The following is a 10000-nucleotide window of genomic DNA, read 5'->3' on the forward strand; positions in this document are numbered from 1 at the left end:
TCATTCAGTTCAACTATTTTCCAACATCGTATGTTTGCTCCTTTTCATTAAGCAAGTCAGTATGTTTGCTCCTTTTCATTAAGCAAGTCAGTTTTACACAAATAAATCATGTTAGTAAGCAAGTTTTAGCTCACGTTCCCCACCTTAGTCCCCTGTCGTATAAAGAATACTATCATTCCAATCCCTCTAAAATTTAAAAATAATCATATTTCAAATGTAGTTCAATACAGTAATTAGTTACCAAGCTCCAGCTCTTGTCCTCCGCCTTAGCTCTCTCTCGTATCTTCGTTAGTATCAGTCCAATTTCCCTGAAATTTCTACCCTCTGTATTTCAGACATAGTTTAGTAAATGCAAACAATTATCAAACTCTAGCTCTTGTCCCCAGCTTAGTTCATTTGTACAAAATCATTAGTAACAGTCCAAATTCCCTGAGATTTTTAGCCTCTGTATTTCAGACACCGTAAATAAGATCAAAACAGTTACCAAGCTCCAGCTCTTGTCCTCCGCCTTAGCTCTCTCTCGTATCTTCGTTAGTAACAGATCAATTCCCCTGAAATTTCTACCCTCTGTATTTCAGACACCGTAAATAAAATCAAGTCAGTTATCGAGCTCCAGCTCTCGTCCCCGCCTTAATTCTCTTTCGTATCTTTGTAAATAACCCATCAATTTCCCTAAAATTAAAAGCAGACATACTTCAAAGTTAGTAAATAAGATCAAGTCAGTTACTGAGCTCCAGCTCTCGTCCCCCACCCTCTTCCACCCTCAAGTCTTTGTAAATAAACCATCAATTTCCCTTAAATTTTTACCCTCTGTATTTCAGACACCGTAAATAAAATCAAGTCAGTTATCGAGCTCCAGCTCTCGTCCCCGCCTTAATTCTCTTTCGTATCTTTGTAAATAACCCATCAATTTCCCTGAAATTTTTACCCTCTGTATTTCAGACATAGTAAATATGATGAAAACAATTATAAAACTCTAGCTCTTGTCCTCTGTCCAAGTTCACTCCTGTAAATTCATTACTATCAGTCCAAATCCCCCTGAGATTTAAACACCCAACTACATTTTCAGACTTAGTAAATAAAACCAGTTCAGTTATCAAGTTTCAACTCTTGTGCCCCAGCTTAGTTCATTTGTGCAAGTTCTTTATTTTCCAACTAAATCGCCCTGAGATTTAAGATCACCTTATTTTCTAACGTAGTAAAATTAATCTGGACATTAGCCTTAGATCATCAGACATAAATATATTCGATCAAGTCCGTCTCCAGCTTATCTCTTATCCGAGTATACACATAACCCCAACCTGTTTAATTATCTTTCACCCCCTCCCACCTTCCTCCATCTCATCCAAGTCTCGTAAATTTAAATGTAGCTGTTAATTTGCGTTCTTTCCCCGTTCATAGCATATTCTCTGTAAGTTCAGATCTGTACTTAGTCTTACATATTCTCTACTTCTTTCCAATTTTATACAAGACTTAAACAACTATTACCGTCTCCTCTATCTTATTTAAACATGAGTCATATGTAATATACCCCAACTCTTTCCATCCATTACAAGTCCTAGCTTGTTCACCGCCCAACTCACTACGCTATTTCTACTCTACATGTTATAGCATGTTTTCCGCTCATCTTGGTACCAACCCTTACAATCTCTCTCTCTCATTCCTTTACATGTCTCAGCATGTTCGCCTCGCATCTTACTACGCTGTCTACTTTACATGTTGTAGCATGTATTACTGTGTCCCATATCTTATTTAAACATGAGTCATATGTAAATATACCCGACTCCTTCCATCCATTACAAGTCCTAGCTTGTTCACCGCCCAACTCACTACACTGTCTACTTTACATGTTGTAGCATGTTTTCCGCACATCTTGATACCATCCCTTACAATCTCTCAATCCTTTACACATCCCAACTTTCAACCCTTTCTTACAATTTTCCTCCATCCCTCCGCTACATGTTCTTACCCGTTCATTACAGTCCACTACTTATTCTCTAATCATCTCTGTACTAATTCTCAAAACTAGTTGGTTCTGTCATTTTAGTAAGTAAGTAAGTAGATCATCGTTATTAACAACGACAACAACAACAACAACAGTAACATTACTAATTCACAGTAAGTTACTACTGAGCATTTGGTAGTTATCCATTTTCAAATAAGGTCAATATAAATCATTCTAAGACATCTTCGTACAATTAAAGATACTTGCCCGTGCACTAAGTCATTACTTACAGTAGCATCTTAAGGCATTGTTTTCGTAACTCAGTTTTATTAAACATACACCTTCATTAGTCAAAGGAAAACTTTTCAAGTCATTGTATTCAATATTTCCGTTAAACTTACTACATCATGTCATTATTCGGTTTCATAATTAAGTACTTGTTTCAGTCCTCCAATGTAATAAGCAAATTATTCTATTAAGGATAAAGAAATCTTATTTAGAAGAGACATTAAGTTTATTACAACATTTAACGCATACAAGTGTTTTTAGTAGTTATACAGGTATTCAAGAAATCATAAGTGTTCAAGAAAATCATATACAAGTGTTCTTAGTAGTTATACAAGTGTTCAAGAAAATCATATACAAGTGTTCTTAGTAGTTATACAAGTGTTCAAGAAATCATAAACACTATAGTCTTATATAGAAATAAACATTTGAATTTATAAAAGAATTATAAGTAAAACATGTATTTGATTTCACACAATGAAACTCCCTATCCAGCAAGTTAAAAAATCCATCACATGCACAGCATCCCCCTTCCCCTTCTCCAAAATAAATTAGTTTTTGTCCCTTAAATTCCTTTAAAACATAGAAAGCATCGCTATAAACATTATCATCACAAATCAATTCAGGCCAGGACATTAGAAGTACTTCTCTGTCATTACAATAAGTCCTAACTGCTTCTACAGCATCCATTTGTTCAACCTCCATCCACTTACTCTCACCCATATTCGAGTAATTATCTGTAGCTCGTACCACATTAGTATGTCTTATCCTAATAAGATTTTCAATAAAGGCCATACCAGAGAAAACACCAAGTACAGGATCCTGTCCTATAAATCTCATCACTGCCTCTATTTCTATCTTTTGGGGGGTATGATATCCTATTTCTGGTCTCATCTTTATTAAATTTAACGGAAAAGATGGAAAGCTCTCCTCCATATGATCAATTAAACTCCAATGTTCATCTTCTTCTGTTTTAGGGTGAATAATACTAAGCTCTTTCACAGTCTTACTATTTACCTGCTGTTGCAGTTCATCCTGGCTCATTATAGTATACACTTCTCGTTCTTCAGAACTCAACTTATTAATAAACCAGTTTGCAGCATTTGGAGAACCAATTTCATCCACAAATTTTCTTATAAAAAATTTATCCTTTAAGTTACATCCTATAGGCACTTCTTCAAATTCTGGAAATATGTATTTAAAACGGGGTTTAGGTCTAAAAGTGCAAATTATTTTATCGCCTTTAAATAACAAAGAAATTTTCTTCATCTCGGCCTTACTAGGAGTTTTCGTCAGCAACAACACTTGACAATTCTCATGTTTCTTGAGTACATCTGTAACACTCTCTTTTAAGCTAAATAAGACTATGTCGCATTTTATCATTGGAAGTTCTTCTTTCAACTTTATAAAATCACGACCAATCAGTATCATTAAAACATTTTCACTTTTGCTAATAAACTTTGCTAGAGCCGGAACAATGTTCTCATGCGTACATTTATCAGTATGTGTCATCACTTTATAAGTCCGTTTTTCAGCCAGGGGCATATTCTTCCACAAAACAGTCGAAGCTGGACTTTGCCATATAGTTTCTGACACAAGATCAGGCATGCTTCCAAACCCTGGTAGACTCTTCACATCCATCACATGGGGTAGATCTTTAAACAAAGAAAAATACAATATTTAACACAGGAACTATTAAATAATCATAATATTTCAAAACTAAAAGATATTCAATAATAAGCAAAATTATATCACAACAAATATAACGAGTATTGTAAGTACATCATACAATAATCACTTACTGTATACAGCAGCCATCGATCCGAGTATGTCTTCTCACTGCTGGACCGAGATGGAGAGTTTATGTCAAGATATATCCCGACCTAGCTTATCACATCGGAGATTGTTACGCTCCGCCCCTCTCTCTTAGCTGTAGTTTCCAAATTAGTTATATGTGTTATTTTAGATCTACTAGTTTTAACTATGACATTCTCTTCCGTTTATTAGATCCACCCTCTACTTCTTTCTTCTCTCTCCCAGTCCCCGTAACATCTTCTCCAAGAGGTATACGAACCATTAATAATTCTTTTTTATTATTCTTTAAAACATAAGCTAAATGGGCTAGTCCTGGAAAATAGTGTGTCTCCCATTCTTCTTGTTCTTCTTTACTCCATCCTATTCCGTCATTAAACCCAATACCATATGGTATAATTATACGCTGGATTAAATTATTATTTCTTGCCTGACGACAAATTTGTCTTATTGCAGATTTAAAACTCCAACGTTTAATAATATCTTTCTGTAATCCTAGATCTTCATTAGAGCTACTGTATTGAAGTCCTATAATATGAGGTTTTATTTCTGGTTCTGGAGATAAAGCAAGTACTATACCACCAGGAGTTATATTATTCTGTACCACTTCACACTCGGAAACTTTACTGTAAGGATATTTTTCCCATAACAGTTGTGCAAATCCACCAGATAAATTATGAGAATCGTAGACAAGACAGTCTCCAGGTTTTAGAATTTCATCACTAGTAAAATCAGCATCTATAATACACTTATTCAAACGCTTAAGCTTCACTTGCATGTACATAGAACAATCCATCTTGAAGTAAGACAGAAAAAGTTTCGTACCTCTTCCTATATACTCAGAAAAGTAGAGTTGACATTTAGACATTAAAAAGGGAGAAAATAAACACACGAGTTTCTATTTTGTTATTTAATGTGTAAAAATGTACAATGTATTTAATTTGTAAAAATGTACAAAGTATAAATTATTTACAGACATTATTATTCCCAATCCATCTTCTCTTCTAAATTTGTAAAACTACTACTAACACACATTGTAACATTAGTATCAACAGACGTAGTAACATTAACAGGTGTTGAATTAATTGTATCAGACAACTTAGTGTTGATAGAAGGTGAACTAGCATCAGCGGTAGCAGGCGTAGCAACATCTTCAGGTGTCCTAGCAGCATCAGTAGCATTAGTTGTGGATCCATTTTGAAGAACAGCAATGTATGGAATCTTATTTTCAAAGATGCCGTGGGTGGATGACTGAGGAGGAACGATGTTTTCGGGACGTACTATGAAGAGTACAATACCTCGTTTTCGTAGTTTTTGTCCTATTTTCTCAAGTATAGGCAAATATTTACTTTCCCATACTGCGCAGTTGTCCAAATAACTTGACATGCCAAACCCATATGGAATAATAATTCTCTTAACACATCTTTTAAGAATGAAAACAAGGGCTTCCTTCAGAGCATTTTCAAACCAGCGCCATCTCTGATATTCTGTATCTTTTTCAAGTCCATCGTAAAAATGTTCATCTAAACTTCGTACTTCACACGGAGGATTTTCATATGCTGGTAAAGTTGCAGGTCTACTAGCAAACTGAGTCACTAAACCAATAATAAGGGGTAGATGGGGATCTTCATCCATCCTGTTGTTAAATTCAGGTGGTTCTCCAATATGTATACTACCAGGGTTACTGCGATAAGATACAACAGCCCGGTTTTTGTAAGGAAAGTTTTCACGATGTAATCTCGCATATGGGTAACGATCCCACAATCCTTGCACAATTTTACACATTTGTACACTCGTAGCATCAAGATCGTACAATAAACAGTCGTGATTATTGTAGACGGACAGGGAGGCAAAGTCTCCAATAATAGTCTTGATCTCCATAGCCTTGAATATCCAAGCTTGAAGTAGATTCTGACATCCAAGAAGAGGAGGACACCGTAAGAGATCACTCCGGGGGAAGCATATATACATCTTTAGGCTGCGCGTAGAAACACTGCGCACACAAAAGGTTGCCAAGTGTTACTTGCTCTTCCTCTGCATAATCTCCTCGTTAAACAGTAATTTAACTTCCACTCCGTAGGGTTTTAACTGTTTATACATATCTTCAATAACAGGAAGATAAGTATTTTCCCAAACCTTATCTCTTCGAACACATGTAATCCCAATTCCTGTTGGTATTATAACTCTCATAATTTGAGGAGAGCCCTTGATAAAGTTAAATAAATCTTTCATACCATTCTTGAAGTAGACGAGACGATTAATGGATGTATCTTCGTTTAATCCAGAGAGCATGTTTCTGTCTTTTGAGTTTTCTATAATTCCCTGAGCAATGTTATTACTTTCTATAGGTAATCCAATACCGTATTGTGTGGCTATAGCAACAATATACGGAAGATTTTCTCCTTTAGAGATATGAATTGTTCCTGGTACTGGACGATCTTCAGGGATACATCTCTTAAGACTGTACAAGGGTCGGCGAACATTATAAGCATCAGCATGAGAATATTTCTTGGCTAAGTCTAGGGCCATTCCTCTGGGAACACAGGATATACAGTTCACTCCGTACACAATACAGGTTTCATTATTACAAAATGAATCGTCGGTTAAATAACCCTGACAAGTTGTCAGAACAGTATCCATGGTGAATTTTCTTCCTCGTAAGGTAGTAGATACGATCAAGATAGTCGTAATAATATCCCTAATGTGAGGTCCGCGCTCTTATATTGGGGGAAATGTAAAAGTTACCACTTATTTGAATATATTAATAAGGATTTTTGTTACCTTAGAGTGATATTATATATTACATTATAACTAATAGTATATTTCATTTTAGGATATAGATGCTTTAAGCATATATTTTAATTAGATTAAATAAGAATTTACTACTAAATTATATATATATATATCTATCATTATGTACGGCAGCTACGAATAATGACGTAACAGTATACTTTTAGCGAGATTGCCAAAGTGATGTATTTTTCTAATAAGTCTAATAAATAATGAAAGTAGTTTACTAAGTATTTATATAAGAGCTTTATTTAATTATGAAACTTTAAGGATTTTTAAATAGAGAAGTATTTAGAGGAGATTACTGTCTATTATAAATGAGGAAACTGTTTAATATGTAGCGTTGTACGATACTTATTTTAGGGATATATATACTTGCTTATCCTACTCTAATAGTTAGTGCTGCCCTCACACGATGGATCCTTTGTGTGCCAGGAAGTTTTACAGTATAGAAAGCCTTAAATGTGCAGGAGTTAGACTACAAACATTTGTGGATTGGCCCATTAAGTGGTTAAACCCTATTGACTTAGTTGAAGATGGGTTCTATTACCTTCGCAATAGTGATTACTGTTTGTGTGCATTTTGTTATTGTATAGTAGGTGCATGGATTGTTGGTGATACCCCCAGAAGACGTCATAAGATCATTAATCAAGACTGTGCCTTTATTAGAGGCAAGAGGAGTCACAATGTTTCTTTAGAGGTGTCTGAGATAGCTTTCAAATATGGACTGGAATTTGTTTCCCATAAAATAGAACTGGGAAATAAGAAAATAAGTGGTAGTAGTAAGTATATATTCTTATGATGTATTCTTATGCCAGTCTTATATACTCTGTACAAAACTTGATTGCTTAAATAGATACTTCTTATTCTTCTAAGAATAATTTACGTAACTACGTTATATTTTTTAGGTGGTGCTCCTCCTAAGGAAGATCTGGGATTGATCAAATTTAGGAAATCGCTGAATCCAGGATTGGTAACTTATAAATCTCGCCTAGAGACATTTGATATGACGTGGCCTGGAAGCGTCAAGCAAACTTCTCATGAGCTGGCAGAAGCTGGTTTTTTTTACTGTGGTATGAAGTGTTTTAACTATTTTAAACTTAATAGAGTTATAAGTAAAGAAATAATGAATATTAGTTAAAAGATAGTAACGAGATAATGCTGGATTGTTTTATGGTTTTCAGGTATAAGTGACCACGTCTGCTGCTATCACTGCGCCTGTGGAATACGAAATTGGAGACCAGAAGATGATCCTTGGACGTTACATGCGAGATGTAGTCCAGAATGTGCTTACATTATTCTTGCAAGGGGCAAGGAATTTGTTAAGAATGCTAGATTGACAATACAATTACCTATAAAACCTATAGACGATGATTTAATTAATATCTTAATGGAGGGTATGGATAAGTTCAAACATCTGATTCATAAAAAATTATTACCTGTGGAGAGTATAAGATATGCTTTAAGTGAGTATCTTAAGGAATCCAGAGATTTGTTACCTTTTATTATACAAAGTAGATGCCTAGAAATCGTGTTGAGGTATATGCAAGAGGGTACAGATATTTATTTACGGGTACGGGACTTAATTTATGAAGCAGTTGATGATAAAAAGGAACAAGAAGCTACGCTTGAAGATCTGGGATTGAAAACTTTACCGGAGACTTGTACTAACACTGTTGAAAACAAGGACTGTATAGAACAATCTTGGGAAGAAGATATTTTATGCAGAGTTTGTATGGATAAAAATATAAATATTGTAATACTACCATGTAAACATATGGTGACATGCAGTGGTTGTCTTTTAGCTCTGAAATGCTGTCCAATTTGTAGAGGAAATATTTTATATATAATAAATCCAATTGCTTCTTGAACACTTGTATATAATTGCTTCTTGAACACTTATGATTTCTTGAAATACCTGTATAACTACTAAGAATAACTGTATATAATTGCTTCTTGAACACTTATGATTTCTTGAAATACCTGTATAACTACTAAGAATAACTGTATATAATTGCTTCTTGAACACTTATGATTTCTTGAAATACCTGTATAACTACTAAGAATAACTGTATATAATTGCTTCTTGAACACTTATGATTTCTTGAAATACCTGTATAACTACTAAGAATAACTGTATATAATTGCTTCTTGAACACTTATGATTTCTTGAAATACCTGTATAACTACTAAGAATAACTGTATATGTTTGCTTCTTGAACACTTGTATAACTACTAAGAACACTTGTATATGATTTTCTTGAACACTTATGATTTCTTGAATACCTGTATAACTACTAAAAACACTTGTATGCGTTAAATGTTGTAATAAACTTAATGTCTCTTCTAAATAAGATTTCTTTATCCTTAATAGAATAATTTGCTTATTACATTGGAGGACTGAAACAAGTACTTAATTATGAAACCGAATAATGACATGATGTAGTAAGTTTAACGGAAATATTGAATACAATGACTTGAAAAGTTTTCCTTTGACTAATGAAGGTGTATGTTTAATAAAACTGAGTTACGAAAACAATGCCTTAAGATGCTACTGTAAGTAATGACTTAGTGCACGGGCAAGTATCTTTAATTGTACGAAGATGTCTTAGAATGATTTATATTGACCTTATTTGAAAATGGATAACTACCAAATGCTCAGTAGTAACTTACTGTGAATTAGTAATGTTACTGTTGTTGTTGTTGTTGTCGTTGTTAATAACGATGATCTACTTACTTACTTACTAAAATGACAGAACCAACTAGTTTTGAGAATTAGTACAGAGATGATTAGAGAATAAGTAGTGGACTGTAATGAACGGGTAAGAACATGTAGCGGAGGGATGGAGGAAAATTGTAAGAAAGGGTTGAAAGTTGGGATGTGTAAAGGATTGAGAGATTGTAAGGGATGGTATCAAGATGTGCGGAAAACATGCTACAACATGTAAAGTAGACAGTGTAGTGAGTTGGGCGGTGAACAAGCTAGGACTTGTAATGGATGGAAGGAGTCGGGTATATTTACATATGACTCATGTTTAAATAAGATATGGGACACAGTAATACATGCTACAACATGTAAAGTAGACAGCGTAGTAAGATGCGAGGCGAACATGCTGAGACATGTAAAGGAATGAGAGAGAGAGATTGTAAGGGTTGGTACCAAGATGA

The 10000-nt window shown here is 34.5% G+C and overlaps 2 protein-coding genes and 1 long non-coding RNA gene across 4 annotated transcripts in view; 1 reads left to right on the forward strand and 2 right to left on the reverse strand.

The window, feature by feature from the left end:
• Window positions 1-10000, reverse strand: part of LOC123765464 (frequenin-2) — a 272809-nt gene that overhangs the window by 160595 nt on the left and 102214 nt on the right. The gene's annotated exons all lie outside the window — the stretch shown is intronic.
• On the reverse strand, window positions 2588-4083 carry LOC138352351 (uncharacterized). The gene is made up of 2 exons (XM_069304751.1): window positions 4033-4083; window positions 2588-3885 (listed from the first exon to the last, which is right to left on the reverse strand). Exons 1-2 carry the CDS (start codon window positions 4046-4048, stop codon window positions 2633-2635), a joined length of 1269 nt encoding a protein of 422 aa, XP_069160852.1. The 5' UTR covers window positions 4049-4083; the 3' UTR covers window positions 2588-2632.
• LOC138352352 (uncharacterized) lies at window positions 7256-8217 on the forward strand. The gene is made up of 3 exons (XR_011222771.1): window positions 7256-7614; window positions 7741-7905; window positions 8017-8217. It is a non-coding gene; the product is annotated as an uncharacterized lncRNA (long non-coding RNA).

The sequence above is a fragment of the Procambarus clarkii genome, chromosome 5, assembly GCF_040958095.1.
Source record: "Procambarus clarkii isolate CNS0578487 chromosome 5, FALCON_Pclarkii_2.0, whole genome shotgun sequence".
Taxonomy (NCBI): domain Eukaryota; kingdom Metazoa; phylum Arthropoda; class Malacostraca; order Decapoda; family Cambaridae; genus Procambarus; species Procambarus clarkii.